General features: G+C 38.6%; 1 protein-coding gene across 4 annotated transcripts in view; it reads left to right on the top strand.

The window, feature by feature from the left end:
- The window catches only part of col21a1 (collagen, type XXI, alpha 1), a 42140-nt gene that overhangs the window by 17408 nt on the left and 4562 nt on the right, over positions 1–20170 (top strand). For all 4 annotated transcript variants that reach the window (XM_036126538.1, XM_036126540.1, XM_036126539.1 and 1 more), the window contains exons 10-23: positions 495–548; positions 641–694; positions 800–853; positions 7273–7326; positions 7438–7491; positions 7575–7628; positions 7925–7978; positions 11846–11890; positions 11967–12020; positions 12096–12149; positions 13669–13722; positions 13896–13967; positions 15012–15047; positions 15324–15368. In XM_036126538.1, the coding sequence (XP_035982431.1) occupies positions 495–548; positions 641–694; positions 800–853; positions 7273–7326; positions 7438–7491; positions 7575–7628; positions 7925–7978; positions 11846–11890; positions 11967–12020; positions 12096–12149; positions 13669–13722; positions 13896–13967; positions 15012–15047; positions 15324–15368 (738 nt within the window). The remainder of the gene's footprint in view (positions 1–494; positions 549–640; positions 695–799; positions 854–7272; positions 7327–7437; positions 7492–7574; positions 7629–7924; positions 7979–11845; positions 11891–11966; positions 12021–12095; positions 12150–13668; positions 13723–13895; positions 13968–15011; positions 15048–15323; positions 15369–20170) is intronic.

The raw sequence follows: 20170 nt of genomic DNA on the forward strand, positions 1-20170 counted from the left end.
AAGTGGCATACTGAGCTATGTATGCCAAATATTTGAATTGGTCAAGAGTTCATGAAGGAAGGTTGCTGCCTGGTGAACAGAATGTATGTGACAAAAATTAATATTTAGACAGCTCTTTATTTCAGCTGCGTTAAATCAACAATTATATAAGCGTAGTTAAACAACCACACCTGTAATCTACAAAGTATTTATATTGTAACCTACAGTATATGACTGATTGCTATTAGATTAGTTCCTGTACTACCACAAGAGAGAGTGGACCTTTAACATCATTCTTCACAATTTCCAGTGTTTTGTATCAGATACAGTATATGTGAAATGTTGAGAGCTCTGGTGATGAAATCATACTGATAATATTGTTTTTTTCTTATAGTAAATTGATCTTTGACGCTGTCTAAAATTGAGTTTCCTGAATTGTGTCCTGCCTTGGATATGGACACAGTTAAGGGGAATAGCTGTTTAACCAACCCAATGTAATTTTGTTGAATCTGAAGGGTATTCCTGGCCTAAGAGGAGTTCCTGGGCTTCCAGGTCCACCAGGACCTAAGGTAAATAGATATTGTGTTGGTATACCTAAACATCTATCCTTTGATCATTATCCTGTGGTGAAAAAGTCTGTTTTTTGTATTCATTTCATCAGGGGGCACGCGGAGCAGATGGATACAAAGGCGAGCAAGGGAGACCGGGTGTTTCGGTAGGAAGGTCAAAACATTGCTTATGGCAAAGTGGATTGAACAGAAGTCTTCTTCTGCTTTCCGACTTTTTTTTGTGGCAATCTGTTTTTTTTCTCTTCGCTCAGGGTGAGAGGGGTACATCTGGATTACCTGGACTGCCAGGACAACAAGGAGAGAAGGTGCTAATATTAAATAATTTACACATATTGAGTTTATTTCTGCTCCTATGTAGTTAAATAGCTTTTTAACTATATAATAAAACTCATACAAAAAAAGCCTATATAGAATCTGATTACACTGACCAAATAATTCTGCAAAAAAGAAAAAAGAACAAGTTAAAGAAAGTAGGGCTTTGTTGTTCATGACTATAAATCTATTGACCAGTTCTTGTTTAGGTTAAAGTAAAAAAAAAAATAAAAAAATTAAAAATCTAAAAAAATCACAATTAAATCTGGTCAGATTATATTGTAATCAATATTTCATAAGAATTCGAACCAATTGGATACAGTCATGCAAACAATTTGTGCGCTTTATTGAAAAGGTTGTTTTTTTAACATATTTTGACATGTGGATATTGAATATAAAATGTAGTGACACTACAAATTTATAATAGTATAAAAAAAACTATAAAAACTGAAAAAAAGTGTGATTTCTGCTCAGGAATGATTGAAAACACCCTCACATTTATTCCAACTAAAGATAACTAAAATCACATCTGCATATTGCATCATTGGAACATCATTACAGAGTTTTGACAGAGGTTTGTACTGTTTAAATATTTAGTTTGGTACATTCTGACTATTAAAGTTAGGGGGAACACCCTGTTAGGATCGAGAGAGCTATTTGAGGTCTTCACAACTGATAACAAAAACCGCCAACCTCCTCTGGTCTGGCCATCCAAGAAAGTTCTTCCTGAAACCACACCACAAAATGTAAACGCATAAAAAGGAAAACAGATCCACAAGATCCGGGTCCATTGAAAGAGCCGTAATTCTCATCTCAAGTGCAAAAGCACATTTACCTGTCAAGGTTTTTATGAGATCAAACGTCGGACTTTCAGGAAATTCCTGCTACACACATTACTTCAGATTTGAAAATGGTTGCATCAATCACACTGAAAACCACATGTTTAAAATATAAAGCAAGATCTCTTGAGAGTGTAAAAATACCCTTGTAGCATGAAGGAAAGAGTTTTTTTTGTGTTTGTTTTCTTTGCTTAAAAAGATATCGGTGCCACTAGTAACAACTAAATGGTTTACATACACTTCTTTGTATGTTCTCTGGTGCACCTTTCCTCGAGAGATACAAACAAGATAATCTTTTTTTTAATATTTTTTTTTACCTCTGAATGTTTTTCTTTTATTAAAGATTTTTCTCTCAGCTCCTCATCTGTAGCAGACCATCAAAAATGTTCAGAACAATCAATATTGAAGACCAAAAAAACCTTTTGTTCATTAATTACTTCTTATTTAATATCATGAAACCTAAGGGTAAGAAAAACAGATCAAAGCACATGGTGTGTCTCATCGAGACAAGTAAAAACACAGCATGCAGTCAGTAAGGTTTTACCACAGCAATGGTTAGCTAAGCTTGTAATTTGCAATGATAAATACCAGATCTGAAACAACAATGGAGACTACAGGCTTTCATGATAACATTTAACAAAATGTTATGTTTAATGATATCTGAGAGATGAAGCACCTAATCTTATTGTCAGCCTACTGTGTAATCTTTGTGACTGCCCCTTCAAGTTGGCTAAAAACTATTTCACCTCCAGATACATTGATTTTTGGTATAGAATTGTAATGTTTACAAGAACGAACACGATATTCAACCAACACAGAGTTACGCTTTCAAAAGGTTTATTGAAATGATGAGTAGAGGATGATGAGGCAGGCAGGCAGGCTGAACCAGACTTGACCAGATGCAGGTAGTGACAAGCCTGTGAAGAAGGAAGGAGCTGATCAGAACAGGCGAAGTGAACTGAGGAACCACCAGAATGAGCAGAGTTAGTGGCTGGAAATCATGGGGAAACAGGCAGACTTGTGCAGCATGCAGACACAGGAAACTTTCAACAGAAGAGGTCCAGCTAGCAGAGCACACAGGAACTGGTAAAGGCAGAGCACATCATAACAGACCAGATGAGATGAGATCAGATGAGACGTTCTAGCTGTGAGTGAATGACTGAAGCAGGTATATGTAGGCAGGTGAACAGGTGAGCAGAGTTGACAGTAATTCCTGGCAGCAGGTGGAGCTGATCTGGGCTAATTGGCTGGAGACTGAGCTGATTGGATAGTTGCTGGTGTATGAGAGGTGACAGGCTGATAGGGTGGTGGCTGATTCAAGTCCAGAAAAGTCCAAAAGCAAAACAAACAAAAACCTAAATCATGACAAGAAAATGTGATTGTATAGACATATATATATATATAACACAGTGATGGTTTTTCATATGGACTTACAATCCAGGCTGGCATCTTATTGGGGGTAGAAAGGAGCACGGCAGATAGATTAATCTGTGGGGATTTAATAAATCAAATATCAGGTTTCTTCCAAATAAAGGTGCCTTCATTCATTATACTGTGAATTGATTTATGCCATCTTACATGAGCTTACATGTTATTTTTGGATTGTTTAAAATTATCGAAAAAGATACAAGATACAAGAATCTGTACTAGATAAAGGGGTTCCGCCTAATTTTATCAGTGTCCGTCTCCGCTCCGGTGCAAACTCTGTTTTGAATACCCCCTATTATATTCAAGGGGAGTGTTTACACAGTCTCTGCGGGGGGGGCATATGATGGCAGTGTGTGGTTGGCCATCTGCTAAAAATAGGTTTGATTCTATTTTTGTCAATATAAAAATATCATGCCTCACCAACAGGAAAATAAATGATCACATCATCCATATTTTTAAAATAGTTCACTAAAGACAACCTAGATTTACTACCTCGCTACATTAATGACGATGCACACTCTTATATATCTATTTGTGTGTATATTAACAATTATATACATTTGATCAATTAGATCAACTTCTGGGCTATATACATTAGCTTTGGTAAACAAAGCCTAACGATCAAACAGTAAATGCACCAAAATACTCATTGTACTAACCCGCTGTAGAACATAACTTTTGACTTGTCTGACTTCTGCATTTTTGTCTGGCTTTTACTGTGCAATCTATGTACGCTTCTTGGAGCACCTCTGGGCTTTGCAGTGGGGCCTCTAAACTCATAGGTTTCAGTCTAGTGTTAAGATAAGATAGGCTTTATTGATCTCACATTGGAGAAATCAGTTAATCAGGACTTAAAGGAATCGTGGCAAACGGCAGGGCGGGGCGTAGCAGAAATGGATTCTGTGCAAATAATAGGTTAGTGTTGACCCTGGTTTAACAGTGGTTTCGCTTTTATCCCAGTACTTTCAGATAGACATTGAGGGCTTGGCGTAGGGGTTGGGTGTGCAAAGAATAGGAATATGTAGCTCAGGATGTCAAGCCTTATTTACTTTACTTACTTTATTTAATCATGAAGCACATTAAAACAACCATGGCTGTGACAAAGTGCTGCACAATTCCTGCAGACACTTACTCTAATGAGCAATCACATGTTTTTCTTGATTAGACTCCTTGAAGGAGAGTGATCGGTTTCCTTCACGCAATTAGCATTCAACGCTTAACGTTTTTGGAGAAAAGCAAGAATTCTTCCTGTGGTATTTTCCTTTTTTGTGGAAGCAAATACATTGTTTGAGTTGTTGGGGACTGGAAACTGTAAAAGAAAGTTTTTGTCAACCTTTGTTTATGGGCTCATGAAGTCAGTAGGGTGTCTTGTGTTCAAACTCGAGTGGGTCATGGGACTGTAACAAACAAGATTATGTTCTTTTACTTTATACATGTTCAGCTTTTGGATTGAGTATTTTCTAGGCTTTATCTTCTGATCTTTGGTTTTGTTACCTAACTAATTAACTATCTGTGTTTTTGACATGGATAGACAGTTTTCAGCTAGGAAACAAAGTCAGTCTTGTCGAAGCCGAGTTATATGTGGTTCTTCAATCTTTATTTCTAAATGTTTGACTTAAAACAGCAGCAGGCTCCAGTGCTTCTGAGTCCTCCACAAATAAAACTGTTGCCATCCGCTTTTAAACTAGTCTTCATAGGAGCCAAGTGAAAATAACACATTTTAAAAATAAAACTGATTTTCCACTTGCATGAGTCCAATTCTCTGCCCCTCGAAAGGACCCTTTATGCATGACAGAATAATAATAATAATAAAAAAAAAACAATTGGTTTTGAGACTTGATTTTCCCAAACAGCAAGGACTCATTTAAGAATTTCTTTATGTTCAATGCCCTTTTAGACTAAAGTCTTTTTTCCCCTGTTGCCTACGCACACATTTGTGTCTACCTCTCCAAAGTGTTCCAATATGTCAGACATTTGGAATGCTGAGAAAACCAATATTGTCATAGTTGTCCGTCAAATCAAACCACACTAGTGCATAATTCAAGACCATTTGTATTTAGAGTATGCAATGACCATTTGATTAACTGTCAAATGAACAGTTTTTGGGCTCATAAAATAGGAACATGGGTGGCATTCATGTGGAAAAAAAAAACAGTGCCTACCCATCAAGAACACACACCTGTTCATGAAAAGTTCCCCATTACTTGCTTAATGAAAGCAAGATGTCTGCACTTATAAAACGGAGATGTACTTAATTCGTTGCTCACACTAAAAGCAAGATGTGTTCCGTGTAGTCATACAAGCTGCATGTAATTAACGTAGTGCAAAAGACTAAAAGATGGGAAAGTAAATTAAATGGATAGTTCTGAATTTATGAAGTGTTTTAATATAGATTATAAATATACAGTGTATAAATATAGCTAGACTAAATATCCTGGCTCGTCCGTGAGGGGCCACAGCTAAAGAGGACTTAAATGGTTTTCAAACAAACTCCAATCTCCAGAAAAATTACAGTGGTTTATGCTTTAGGGCAGTACAAGTCTACCTCAGCCTTTGCGCGTCCATGACTAGACGTCAGCTTAAACATTTGGGTCCAACTAATCTGGATTTATTCTAAATGAAGAGTTCTCAAATGAAGGTAGGGTAGTAAAACTCCTTATAACCTTTTAACAGAATCCAATTTAATAAAATCTGAACTATCCCTTTAAATAATATCTCGTTTATTTTCAACATTACACTTTTCTGTCTCAAATGGTAATATATAAATGCATTATTGGCCTAATTTTTCCAATTAGTCCAATTAGGCTCTAAGTATTTTGGCAATGCTGTGAGCTGGCTGCTCTCAGCGGACGTTGAAAGGCAGGTCGGCATAGACTGGGATCAGTTCTGCTGGACAGGCGTGAGTCATAACAGAAAGACAGAGACAGGCAGACAAATCCAAGGGACACACTAAGATCGAGGTCATGAGAACAGTCCAAGGTTGTTGTCCAGAAAAACAGAAGGCAACAGTAGATGTCCCACAAGGACTATGCAAGACAGGAAAATCTGAGAAGCTTGGCTGAGGTCATAAGCAAAGATCAGGCAGGGAAAATCCGCCAGACATCTACTAATTAAAATAATCTGGCTCTGTTTTTCTGTCAGCAGCAGGTAACTAAAGGAGGAGAAACAGGTGGAGGTGATGAGCCTGATTGCAGAGTAGTGAAGAAGCAGGCTCACAGGTGCAGCCAATGAGGCTTAATTAAACTGGGGTCTGAGGAGTGGCAGGATGAAAACAGCAGACAGACCAGGGATCTCATTTATAAACCATTGCATAAGATCTGTGTGAAAAGTTTGTCTATGACCAAAGGCTGAAAATGGCATATGGCAAAAAAATTAAAATAAAAGAAAATCCAGATTTCTAAAACCATACGCATGCACACCAGCAAGCAATTTCTCTTTTATGTATCACAGCTGCACCTGAAATGTTGGGTACCTGGTTCCTCCTCATGTTCTGCCCTTTACACACCCATATTCAATCATAAATGATCAATGCAAAGCACCATGTTGGTTTTTGCGCCTTTTTCAATTATTTGAAAGGTCCTTATGTATAGTTATGGCCTACCAGTGCTAGCATAAATAGCACTGTGGTTTTAAGTGGTTATGATGAAGTCGATCTACAGTGAAATTGAACATCTGAGACAAATCTTCATGCAGTTTGGCCGCTACTAACCACTTTAACATCTGCATTGCCATTTTCCCCTGCCTCCAAAACGGGCATACACATGGGTCAGAGTTTGTGTGAGGGACTGCACAGTCTCCCGCCAGGTTTTTCTTAGTAGAACACAACCTTTGTGTGGAAAGTGACGTATGCAAGTTTTTCGCCCCTTTTTGGGCGTTTGCAGCCTTTAGAAATGAGGCCCCAGACCACAACACAGTTGTGTCAGTGTGATCAAATAACTGACTGATGTTTTCTAATAGTTCTTCAGTTCTCAGAATACAACCTGTTAAACACTGACTGAATGTTTGTTGCTATGTAGATTTACCGTTTCGCAAACTACCGTCAAATTAATCAGATAATTGCGAGGTTGAAAAACTAGCTAAGCTATTTCAACAAATGGAAAGAAGGACCTATCTTTGCAAAACATCTAATTTATTATCTTTTATAGGGATCAACAGGATTACCAGGAATAACAGGGTTACCTGGTATACCTGGTAAAACGGTAAGGATATATTTTGTCCTATTGGCTTAAAACAGCTCAAGGAAACAGTCCAACATGCAAAACATGAGATGCAATATTTACTCTTTTAAATGCATGGTGTTATCTTTTCAGGGTGAAAAAGGAAGTATAGGACCTCCCGGGCCACCTGGTTTACCTGGAACTCCTGTACGTTTGCAGCTTGCAGGACTATAAATCCAGATTCCACTTATTCCATACAGTATTGAATGCAAATTATCTGTTATTTTCAGGGTTTCTCTGGGAGAGATGGGAAAGATGGGATTCAAGGAAATCCAGGTCAAAAGGTTTGGTAGCATTGACAGTGTTGCACATTATAAAGGTCATTCAGAAATAAGAGGAGGCAAGTAGTTGCAGAACAGTGCACATAAGTAACTTGCCAACAAAAGAGCTGTTGAGTTTTGTCAAATATTAAAACTAAAACTAAGGGAAACTCATGTCCACGTCCAGTCACTACAGGGGGACATTCATTAACATCAGTTTTTCCCTTTATTTTTCTATATAGATAGAACAGTGAGTGCATTGCAAAGTATTCAGGGATGCATTTCCAACAAAATCTGATATGCTTTTTCTGTTGTGTTAGGGTGAAGCTGGAGACAATGGTATTCCTGGTTCTGATGGAAGGCAAGGTCATCCTGTGAGTATACATGTGTTAATAGTATATAGTTCCTTGCAAAGGTGTTCATAACACTTGGATTCTTTATGTATTGTCTTTTTACAACCACAAACATTAATGATTTGTATTGGGTCTTTATATGATAGACCAGCACATATTAGTTTTTAACTATAAAATGAAAGGAAATCGATACAGAGTTTTCAAATATTTCGTAATGACAAAAATCTGAACAGTCTGGTTTGAATTTGTATTCAGTACCCTTTCCCTTTCCTCCAGCACCCCTAAAATGAATCTATTGCAACCAAATGCCTAACTGTGCTAATTAGAGAACAGTCCGCTTATGGGTTTTCTATATGAATACAAATTAATACAAATTAAACTGTTATGTGAAGACCTAATATGTTCTTTTTGGAGTATTAGAGAATGAACAGCGTTATGAAGGGCAAGAAACATACTAAACAGGCCTGGGATTTAATGTTGCAAAAAACTTTAAACCATTATAAAGGCTATGGTGTGAGCAGTAGAAGAATCAGTTGATACAACAGTTAGTCATGATCTCAAAAACATCTGGTGGCAAATTATGTTTAAAGCCTTGTAAGGGACACAGCAAACACATGGACTAGGTTTTTGGTCAAATTTGGCCAAAACTCAACATTTTGACCAAAAATTGCTACGTGTGGCATAAAACGTATACTGCATGTCACCCCTAACATACCATCCCCACAGTGAAACATATTGTAGACAGTATCATGCTGTGGGTATGCTTTTCTTCCACATGAACAAGGGAGCAGGCCAGGGAAGATGGATGGAGCTTAATTAAAGGACAACCCTGGACAAAAACCTGTTAGAGGCCCAAAACAACCCATTAAGACTGGAACTAAGGTTCACCTTCCAGCAGGACGTCAGATCTACACGCACGCACGCACGCACGCACACCAGAAGCTCTAACTATATTCATGTGTTTCAATGACCCAGTCAATATCCAATTGACATGCTTGCAGATATGTATGTTGCAGCTTCTGTGTGCATAAGTTCAGTCTTTGTTGGCTATGATCCAGGAACAGAATTCTGATTTTGAACAGTGTTTAACAGGTAGAATAATGTAGACTTTTTAATCCTAATACAACATTTCACTGTACATTCTTGCCATTTATCAATGGCAGCAAGAAAACATCTACAGCAGTAACTGTTTTGAGTTACTACTACATGTTCTGAGTTGGGTATAAGTTGGGTATTAAAACTTGGGCTTTATCATTGATTTCTCTGTGGTTAACTTGAAATAACTTCACTGACTTCATGTACGACTCGTTTGAAAAAAATGCCCTGTCTTTTTTGCCTTCATTTTGGAAGATGAGGCAAAATTGCCTTTGGTAACACTGTCAACTTCTCTATCATCACCATTTCTACACCTTTGATGTTGGGTTTAGAGCTGCCTGGGGTACCCTCTGGTGTGGTCAGAGTGATCTTACGCATCAATTCTAAACCCAGTTGAGAGCTGTGGCTGAATACGAGTGTATGCCACACTGCTCCAGTTCATATTTTTGAAAAGGACCAAAAACAATGTATCCTTTTCCTTCATTGTGACATATATGCAGTACTGCAGTTTGACATATCTTATAAAATGGTTGCTGTGCAACAATACGTGAAAGGTTCAAAAGATAAAAATGCTTTTGAATGGCTCAGTCCATTTTTCTAAAGTCTTGGTGTTTTGACTTTAGCAAAATTGACCTGTATCTAAGAATGATAAAAAAACAAAACAAATCAAAACCTGGTTGGTGAGTCACGATTCATGTTTTTTACGAATCACAAAAAGAAAACAACAGCCTGCCTAAATTGGTTTGAATTAAGAATATATTGTGTTAACATCACCACTACAAAGATTAACACTGACAGCCAGTAAGTTTGTAGTGTTTCTCCAGTAGGTCTTCCCAGGTTCCCCCTGATATGTAACAAACCGGCACTTTGGCTTCAATCTTAGACAGTGAAATAAAGCTAAGACAGGCTGTTGTGAACTTTGTTTTAGGAACAAATTGTTCCAGCTGGGGAGCCATCACGCTGATCTTGGTCAATGCCGCTATTTAAAAGTTTGGGACAGATTCACAAAAGATGAGTCAAAAGCTCCAGAAGCATGTAATTCATTTCTACCCGATGAGAACCAGAGAAGCAGTCATCTATACAAGAATGATAAGACTGTGCTGGACTTCTTTAAGTTTAAACAACATGTAGCATTTTGATAATGACCCCAATATCTGATAAAGAAATAAACCACCATAACAAACAATAGTATAATTAAATATAAAGTGTAAAATATATTGCTATAAACAGCAGAAATAATGTCATCATCTTTTGTTTCACTAATATTATTTTTGTCAAAGCCTTGGTTTTAAAGAATGGAAAGCTGCAAGCACAGTTTCCAGAATTATGGAGCCAGCTTTTAACTATGACATAAAGCAGTTTCACCTCATAACCTCTTCACATTTTGCACCTCTATTACCTTTATGTTCCTTAGACAATGTTCTGCTTTTTAATTTAAATTAGCATTGTCTTATTTTTATACAGAATTATTTGTTAAAGTTGCGCAGAATTTTTTTTTTTTTTTGTAGAACTGACCAAGCTTCTCATGCCCTGATTAGCTTCGTTGTTGCTGTTGTTGTAATGTTAATGCATGTTTCCTTTTTTTACTACTCTTGGCAGAAAAACATGCTTAAAGAAACGCTTAAATAGATCTTGCCATCATTGCTGTAGTAATCAGAATCAGCTTTAATAGAGAAATTTGTGCACACAAGGAAACTGACTTTGGGTCCACTTTGCTCTCAGGGAATTCACTTTAAGTATGAATATATAAGAGTAGAAACAAAAAAAGATACTTTTTGTTCATTTGTACACACACACACACACATAAATGCATGTGCTCTTCCAGTGCTCTGGAGTCCACCATCATTTACACTGTCTTGAGCATTTTGAGCCCCAGGTGGTTCTGACTCTGGTAGACCAGCCAATCCACAGTCTCTCTATATGCAGATTTGTCACCGTCCTAGATATGGCCAATGTTGGTAGTGTCATCTGCACTCTTCTGGAATTGTACAAAGTGGTCCGCTGAGGTGCAGTCAGTTGTGTACAGAGAAAAAAGGAGTGGGGGGGAGAACACACCCCTGGGGGGCGCCGTAGCTGATGGTTCTTGTGTAGGAGAAGATGCTCCTCAGTATCACCTGCTGCTGCCAGTCAGTCAGGAAGCTGGTGATACACTGACAGGAAAAACTCCTGGTGCTCTTGATGGCTAGTGCGCCCCTGAGGTGCACATAAATTCAAAAATAACTTTATATTCTTTTTCTTAAGGATCGCCATGTTGGAGAGCAGCACTCTATTTTTAGGGAAACGCTAAAATGGGGCTGGAGTTGCTGAAAAAAGAGATCATAATTTGTTGAAACGCCTGTTTTATTTCATCTTTCTTTGGAAGTATATTCAATTGAAACACATCTTATGTTTGCTTACTAAATAAAAGGCCATCTTCTCTACTAACAAAAATCATCAAAGCTCGACTGAATCTGTTTGGATGTCAGTGTTTTGGTAAATTGACCAAACTTAAACTTTTTGTCCCTGATACTAAACTGAGCGTATTTAGGAATAAACATTGGCCAGTACAAAGTCCCAGTCTCAAACTTACTTTGTGCATTTAAAAAAGATTAAAGTTGTTGTAAACCGACCGCACAATGACTTTAATTAAAACCTGAAAATAGGTAAATTTTTCCAGGTTATAAACATTATGAAAGCTAAGTCCAAAAGGATACATCCTTTTTCACCATTTCTTTATGGAGATTTAGCTTCTTATGTTTGGACTTTTTGTATTTATTACCAACGCACTGATATGTAACATTTGATTGTTTCCAGGGTGTTCCTGGTTTGCCAGGAATTGCAGGCCTGAATGGACAAAAGGTAAAAATTTGCTGTTGTGTTAAAGTAAACCATCATGCGTTAAAATCGACTTTGACTGGAATGATTCTTATTTAAGGGGGAAAGTGGTGAGCCTGGACCAAAAGGAACCAAAGGATCGACAGGCCCACCTGTGAGAGCATGGTCCCGTACCTACATGCAACTTTAGGTCTGGCGGGCTCTATTTAAAAAATGTATTCTCTTGCAGGGGGAAATGGGCTTACATGGTGAACCTGGTGTAAAGGGAGCCATTGGACCCAAGGTAAGCAATTCAGAACTGTTAGAAAGCAATATTCAACCTTTCTCAAAGTGTTAGCAAAGTTATCGTAAAGGAAAACCTTAAAAGAGATTAACTTTCATATGAGAGGCTAGAAAAACCTGAAAAGCACAGTTTTAAAGAACAAAAAAGGTAAGTTGTGAGGGGATTAGGATGCTTGTGTGACATTAGTGGGATCAAGAGATCAGCCCTGCAAATACATATATCTCACATGCTAACTTTTGCAACAAGCAGAAGGAAAACTAAGAGTTGTGTCTCAATTTCAGTTGACTCCAAGCAAATTTCACAGGTTTCGGCAAATATTTGAGATTGAAAGAAATCATTTATTTTACAAACTTTATTTTTCAGTGCTGTTAGATGTCTTTTTTCAGACGTTCCTGTGATGTGCTAATGTTTAATAATTAACATTTAATAATTACCATTTTTTATTTAGAAATGGCTTCTAAAGTGCCCCTCTTGACTCTGGGCTATTGTCTTGAAGTGTAACCTGAAAAGCCTCTCACATTTGCCTGCTGCTATTCTTAAGCAAGCTTTGCACTGGTGGCAAGCTAATAACTAAGGGTGCAATATTTTTAGCAGCAATACCCTGGCTTCTAAAAGCATGTCAGCATGTGTTCCCTACAGCTAGTCATTTTGGGCAAAAGAAGAATGATATTAAGAATTTCTCCACTTTAAAGCAGCCATTCTTATCCTCTAATTTAATTTAGACACAGAGTGTCAGCCACCAAGCCCTCACTAAGACAATGACTTGAGTTAATGATGAGGTTTTTGTAAGGATGCTAGGGAATAATTTTAAGGCAGGGCTAAAACAGTGACTGATGAACTTATTCATTTTCTTTGACTTTACAGCTAATAACTCATCAACTAGTTGCTATTCCTATCAACCTGGCCCCATAAATTTCCAACACAACATATAAGTGGGGACATCGTGGAAAAACGGGATTTCTGTCACTTTCAAATCTGCCCCGCAACAAAGTACAGAGCAGCCAAGTGTTCAGGGACATTATACTCTCAAAGTAAATGTTGCATAGCCATCAGAAAATACATTTCAGCCTAAATTCCTATTTGTTTGGATATTTTGGAGCATTCTAGGAGACCAGACCAGAAAATCTGTGGAAAATTATGTGGTTCAGCAGCCTTAGATATTTTGCTTGGTCAGTGTTCTACTAAAATATGTTGTAACAAAAAAACACTCTTGGTGGAGCAAATCTAAACAGAACTCTAGACCCACTTCTCTGTTCTGGGTAATTTTAGTTTAAATGCAATAAGTCTAGACTTTTCTTGGGTTAATGGTCTGTCTTCTGATCGTTTAGGGGTGACGATCACTGAACTGGGGAAAGAAGGCTTGTATCTTTACACCTTTAAATATTAAGCTTTAAAATCAACCAGATTGCATAAGTGAAACAGAATTATGATGAGGTGAAAATGCCAGCGATTTTTCAGTCAATTGTTGCATGTAACACAATGACTTTCTGTAAAATAATGAATCTCCTGTTTAACAAAGGGCAACAAAGGTGAAAGTGGAAACCCCGGGACAAGAGGATCACCGGGGCTTGTGGTGAGTTACTATCAAAACATTGTCATTTAGACCTGATTTCTTGCTCAAATAGGATTACTGAATTAATGACTAATAAATGCAATATTTCATTTGTAAACAACATTCCCTTAGTAAACTCAGTTTTGTTTTCCTTTTATTTCTTTTAAATTGGTTTGTAATTAATATATTTAAAGGGGAATGCAGGGGAACCAGGATTACCAGGTCAGCCGGGACACCCAGGCATGCCAGGTCTGAAAGGAAGCAAGGTATTTTACAATCAATCAATCAATCAATCAATCAATCAATCAATCAATCAATCAATCAATCAATCAATCAATCAATCAATCAAGTACACCTTTCATATAGCCGGTTTAACACAAAGTGGTTAACACAAAGGACAGATAAAAAACACTAGAGACACAAATTATATACTATCCAAACTAAGTAAACAGACAAAAAGATAAATAAAAATCTGAATATTACAGGATAGCTTCTTTACCTTTCATAATTCTTCATAATTCTTTGTAGGTACTAACCCAGTGTGATAAAACATCTGAATAATATATATACGTTAACCTTGCCTGCAAGATGAATTCTCGCGGTATTTGTGCGTTCAGAAACACACAAATCCATCTTGTACCGCTCCAGCTACAGCCATTTGTATCCGAACCAAAAAAAGGTTCGGGCCAATCACGCTGCAGTATTATGGTGTAAGGCGAGACATACAGGTGCAATGAAAGCAAAAGTCCGCAGCCGAACCAACCTAAACATGGCAGCGCAGGAGGACACACGCATAGCTGCTGCTATCACGCCTGTTTTGTCAGAATCCACAATTTCATCATTGAAAGAACAGCAAGAAGCATCTTGACTAGCTGCTAAAGTTTTAATTTGATACCGTGATTGGCTAAACCCAACCTTTGGTAGGCGGGCACTAGGTGGCGCTTCATCCAATCAGCTTGGAGAGTTCTGCTCCTTTCCCCAAACGGTTTTAATTACTAATAATTGCAGCTTTGGAGACTGAAAAACAGACATCCTGTCCCGCACAACATGCCTACATATGTGCAACATGCCCACTGACTTTAGGGTTAGTGTTAGGGGGCGTGTTTTCTGCTGGCTGCCGCTGCAGCTATACCCTTCTCAACAGGTTCCGATAGGAGTAATTCCAGATTGATAATGTGCAGAATGTTGAGTGCATCACATTAATAGTCTGGCTGCCCAGGTTACATGTGTGTGCTTTCATGAAAATAGAATTTGCTAGCTTAAAGTTTTTTTCTGGTTTTGCTTTTCTGTCACATCTTTATTTTTTTCAGGGAGAAAGAGGAAGTACGGGTGAAACAGGAGCAATGGTAAGGTTTGAACATAGATGCACAGTTTCATGTCACAAAAGGCTGCTAAACCAAGACAGGACATGCCAATAAGAAAGAAACACACACACATTAAACATTCAGTTATTTGAAACTCAACTCATGCTGAAAAACTCATTCTGTGTTGTTGTTTTTTTTAATTTTTTTTTTAAATGCTTCAATTGTATTTTGGATAAAGTTTTACCCCACAGGTCCGTCAATTCAACCATAAATTGTAATCAAAGCAGTGACTGAGATTTAAATCTCTAATCTCACCAGGGAGTTAAAGGTGATCAAGGAGAACATGGACGACCAGGAGTTCCAGTGAGTTTTTGTTTCAATTCTAATGTAATGTTGTAGATTACTCAGAATGGATATTTAGACAAAAGACAAAAAAAAAAAAAATCAATAACAACAACAACAACAACAAGATAATATGTTGTTTTACATTGTTATATGGTGCAAATTTCAAAAGAATTATATGTGCACTGTAAAATGTGTTTTTAATTAATTAATGTTTTGGGGTTGGGGGGAGGGTAAATAAAACTCAGTTAACTCTATCATAAAATAATAAATGTACCTAATATTTCAAATCTTGTTTACCACCAATCAAAAAGTTAAGCTAAATCTCCTAAAATTGTTTGGTCTGGTGAGATATTTTCCTTCACTTTACCAAAATTTTTATATATTTTGTAAAAGACTTTTCTTATTTTTTTATTCTTTAAATGTGATTCTCAAGATGTAATGAAGATGTATATCTTGTGATCTACAGTTGAAACCACATATTTACAGACACTGCATAAATTGACTATTTACATATTTTTCTCATTGTCCTTTCTGTATTAGGTCAGTTAGGAATAACATTATTCAACTATGCTCAAAGTCAGCAGGTGCTCTGCAGCGGGTTGAAATAAGCATTAGACAAGTCGAAGTGTTTGTCAGTTTAAACATCTTATTGGGGTACGTTGACATAAAATTCCCACCAGATATTGCCAGCACACCTTCACAAAGAAATCAATTCAAATTGGCTCGAAAATTAAGAACGGGCAAAACTTTTAATGACACAGGCGACAAGTACTACACTCTTACTGACATTCATAAATAGAACTAAAAGGCATTTTCTGGTAACTACATCGTCAATATGCTCAGATGGGACTTATTATTGCTTGAGCATTCCTTACCATCGATTTTCCTTTGGATACGAGTCAGCTGACTGACTGGGTTAGTTTTACTTTCTTTCTCTTAAGCTAAGAGTGTCTTTGGCTGTGTGTTTGGAACGGTTGTCTGGCTTAAAAATCCACACTTATCTCATCTTCATATTCCTATCAAGATCCATGTCTTGGTATGTCTCTCCCTTGGTCCTACAGGAAGTCAGCTAAGTTATTCTGGCATAACTTGTTGTAGTTTCTCATTACACCTGCTGATTACATTTTAATTTGATACCGTGATTGGCTAAAACCAACCTTTGGTAGGTTCTGCTGAATGTGTGCTACACATGATCAATCTGGCTTGCCAGGCTAAGAGGTGGGTAGAGTAGCCAAAAACTTGACTCAAGTAAGAGTAGGTAAGACAAGGCACATTTATTTGAATAGCACATTTCAGTAAGAAGACAATTCAGAATGCTGTACATGTAGGGAAGTCAACAAAGGGCAACATAACCATTCAAAGGCAACTCTGAACAAGTAGTTTTTTTTAACTTTGTTTAAAGGGAACTCAAGGTTTTTGCAATCTTACAGTCTTCTGGGAATTTTTCCAGATAAGTTGAGAACAGAATGCTGCGTCACCATGTTTGCTTCTGGCTCTGGGAATGCAGAATAGATTTGAGCCAAAGGTCTGGAGGGTTGATACACTGATAACAAGTCTGTGATGTATTTTGGTGCTAAGCCATTTAGTGATTTATAGACTAACAGGAGTATTTTAAAGTATATTCTCTGAGAAACAGGGAGTCAGTGTAAGGACTTCAGAACCGGGTTGATGTGCTCTACTTTCTTCGTCTTAGTGAGAATGTGGGCAGCAGAGTTCTGGATCAGCTGCAGCTGTCTGATCAACTTTTTTGGCAGATATGTGAAGACACTGTTGCAGTAATCAAGTCTTCTAAATAATAAATGCATGGATAAGTTTTTTTTCAAGATCCTATTGAGACATTAGTTATTTAATCCTGGAAATGTTCTTCAGGTGCTGGACTTTGTAATTGTCTTTAGACGCCTTTGAAGGTTTAGCTCTGTGCTTCACTAAACTCAGATTTCAGGCCTGATCAGTGAAGCAGCTGAAGCTGTGAGCTAACTCTTGATCACTCCTCTATTGGTCCAAAAGTCAGTTATTGGTCAGTTTTGTTTTTATTTAACTAAAGAACATTTTTGCACATCAGTGCATTGATTTCTTCCAAGTGTTTACTAAGTGCTTGAATGGGTTCATAGTCACCAGGCCCCATTTTATAAAGAACGGCTGATCTACTCTGAGGAGAAAGCAGCTACTATGAGTATTTCTACCTCACTCTGTCATACTTAGCGTTTTTGGTTTCAGAACAGGTGGTATTAATCAGGTAACAAAACTCAGCGTCAAGCCCGAGCATGAAAGTAGCCCTCATCAACGGAACGCAGATAACGCGATTCACCATGGCAGCCGCAGGAAATAAGAAGAAAGAACGATATCCCTGATACAAGCGGCTGAAATGAGTTTTCTCCGTAGTGTGTCTGGGCTCTCCCTTAGAGATAGGGTGAGGAGCTCAGTCATCCGGGGAGGACTCAGAGTAGAGCCGCTGCTCCTCCACATCGAGAGGAGCCAGTTGAGGTGGCTCGGGCATCTGGTCAGGATGCCTCCTGGACGCCTCCCTGGTGAGGTGTTCCGGGCACGTCCCACCGGGAGGAGGCCCAGGGGAAGACCCAGGACACGCTGGAGGGACTATGTTTCTCGGCAGGCCTGGGAACGCCTTGGGGTTCCCCCGGAGGAGCTGGCCCAAGTGGACGGGGAGAGGGACGTCTGGGCCTCCCTACTGAAGCTGCTACCCCCGCGACCCGACCCCGAATAAGCGGAAGACAATGGATGGATGGATGGATGGATGGATGGGTGGATGGGTGGATGGGGGCCCAAGATGGACCCTTGGGGAAGCTTTCTATGTGATTTTTGTGTTCTCTGATGTAAAGTTACCTACTGACACAAAAATGTCCCTGTCCTTTAAGTAAGAAACCAGTCCAGTGCTGTACCAGAAAGACTGACCCAGTTTTCCAGGCACTCTAACAGAATGGAGTGTTTTGAATGCTGCACTGAAGTCCAATAATGCCAGTGCTGTGATTCTTCCACACTCCGCATTTATATGCATGTCATTAAACACCTTGACAAGGGTGGTCTTTGCCTCTGGGCTCCTTTAAGTGAACCCACCTAAAGAAGCCCTCTCCCGGGCAGCGACAGTAAAATCATGCAGCTGGCAGCGGTTTAGCTTCAGTCATCTGGGTTTTTCAGTTATAAAAACACCTTTTTTTAGATTTGACATAATTTAGAAAATAAATAAATTTATGTGTAATGACAGCGTTGTGGTCGCCACCTTCCATGTTGGTACAGCAGATGTTTTTTTTATCTGTTTGTCTGAAAACCACAACTTGAATTGCCCCACAGAAAACTGTCTTCAGTAAAGTCCCTATAAACTAACTTCAGCCACTCTTCTGTGATTCTCTCGTCCTTCGGGATTGAGTGCATGCATTTAAGACCACCATCGGACACATCAACGGCCCTTTTTAGCAACCGCTGTAAAGTTAGCTTCAAGTTAATTGTAGGAATATCTGCTCTCCACGGCTTCAGCAGCGTCTGCTTCCTGTTCAAGCTGACACAGGGAGACTGATTTGGGGCTCCCGTCTGCTGACTCCCTCACCTTCCTCCTCTAAAGTGGAGCAGTCAGACCTTGTAGCGTCATTCACAGCAGGTGCATTATCTGGGGGGGTGGGCAGAGGGGAAGGAGGAAGGCTGTTTGCTTAATGGTGTGCTCTGATTGGAGAATAATAAATGCATAGGAAGACAACCCGCGTTCTGGTCTGACCGTTTTGGACCAAAGCTGACCGACCCTAAACAGGTCCTTTGCTATTCACTTTTGACATTGAGACGGCCGTATCAGTGCACAACAGATCATATTATACTCCAAAAACCTTAGAAAAATTTTATTTGTTGTCATGCCCCTTTAAGAATATGTTAGATTGTTGAAATACAGCTTTTTCAGTAATCTTGCTGATAAAGGGGTCGTTTAAGATGTGCCTGTAGTTCTGCAGTAGTAGTTTGTCCAACTTGTTCTTTTTCAACATCAGTTTGACAATTGCTGTTTTTAGGAACTCAGGGAAAACACCTGACAGGGACATTTTGTCAAAATCAGTTCTAGTTGGAGACAACTTTGGCACTGAATTTGACATGGATGTACAGACTGCCCCTCTGATCTTTTGGATTTTCTCAGTAAAGAAGTTAGCAAATACATTGCAGGCCCTGGTGGAGTGGAGTTCAGATGCCACAGACACCGGAGGGTTTGTTAACCTGTCGATGGTGGCAAATAAGGCACGAGCATTATTAATGTTTTTGCTGATGACCTGAGAGAGGAAAGATTTCCTTGCATTTTTCAGTTTTAAGTCATATCCATAAAGTCTCTTTTTCTCGATGTCATAGTGAACCTGGAGTCTAGTCTTTCGCTTTTTGTATTTCGCGTTCGAAACTCCCTTTTTTCACTTCTAACTACTGGAGCACTTCTCTATGGAGAGTTTTTCTTCCCAGAAATACCCTTCATTTTAATTGGAGCAATGCAGTGTCTGATGTCTGGCTCTCGGACAAACTTTTTCATTTTTCTTTTACTCCACTGTCAGAAATCCTTCGAGTGCCACCTGGCCGTGGGTGGTTTATGGCAAAATGATCTTCTTTCCACTTCCAGATGATAGCTCAAACACCAGTCACTTGATCATTCAGATGTTTTGAAATGCAGCTGTAACTTTTGCCCTTTGCGTGTTATGCAACAGTAAGTGGATTTGTGTGTATATGTGTGTGTTCTTGTACTTGCAGCTGAGCGATAACATTTTTTGCACATTTTACTAGTAAAGTGAGGTCTTCGATGTAAAGTGGGGAGCCTTTTTTGGTCTTCACTTTACCTGAACCTATTT

This window comes from Fundulus heteroclitus, chromosome 22 (genome assembly GCF_011125445.2).
Source record: "Fundulus heteroclitus isolate FHET01 chromosome 22, MU-UCD_Fhet_4.1, whole genome shotgun sequence".
NCBI lineage: Eukaryota > Metazoa > Chordata > Actinopteri > Cyprinodontiformes > Fundulidae > Fundulus > Fundulus heteroclitus.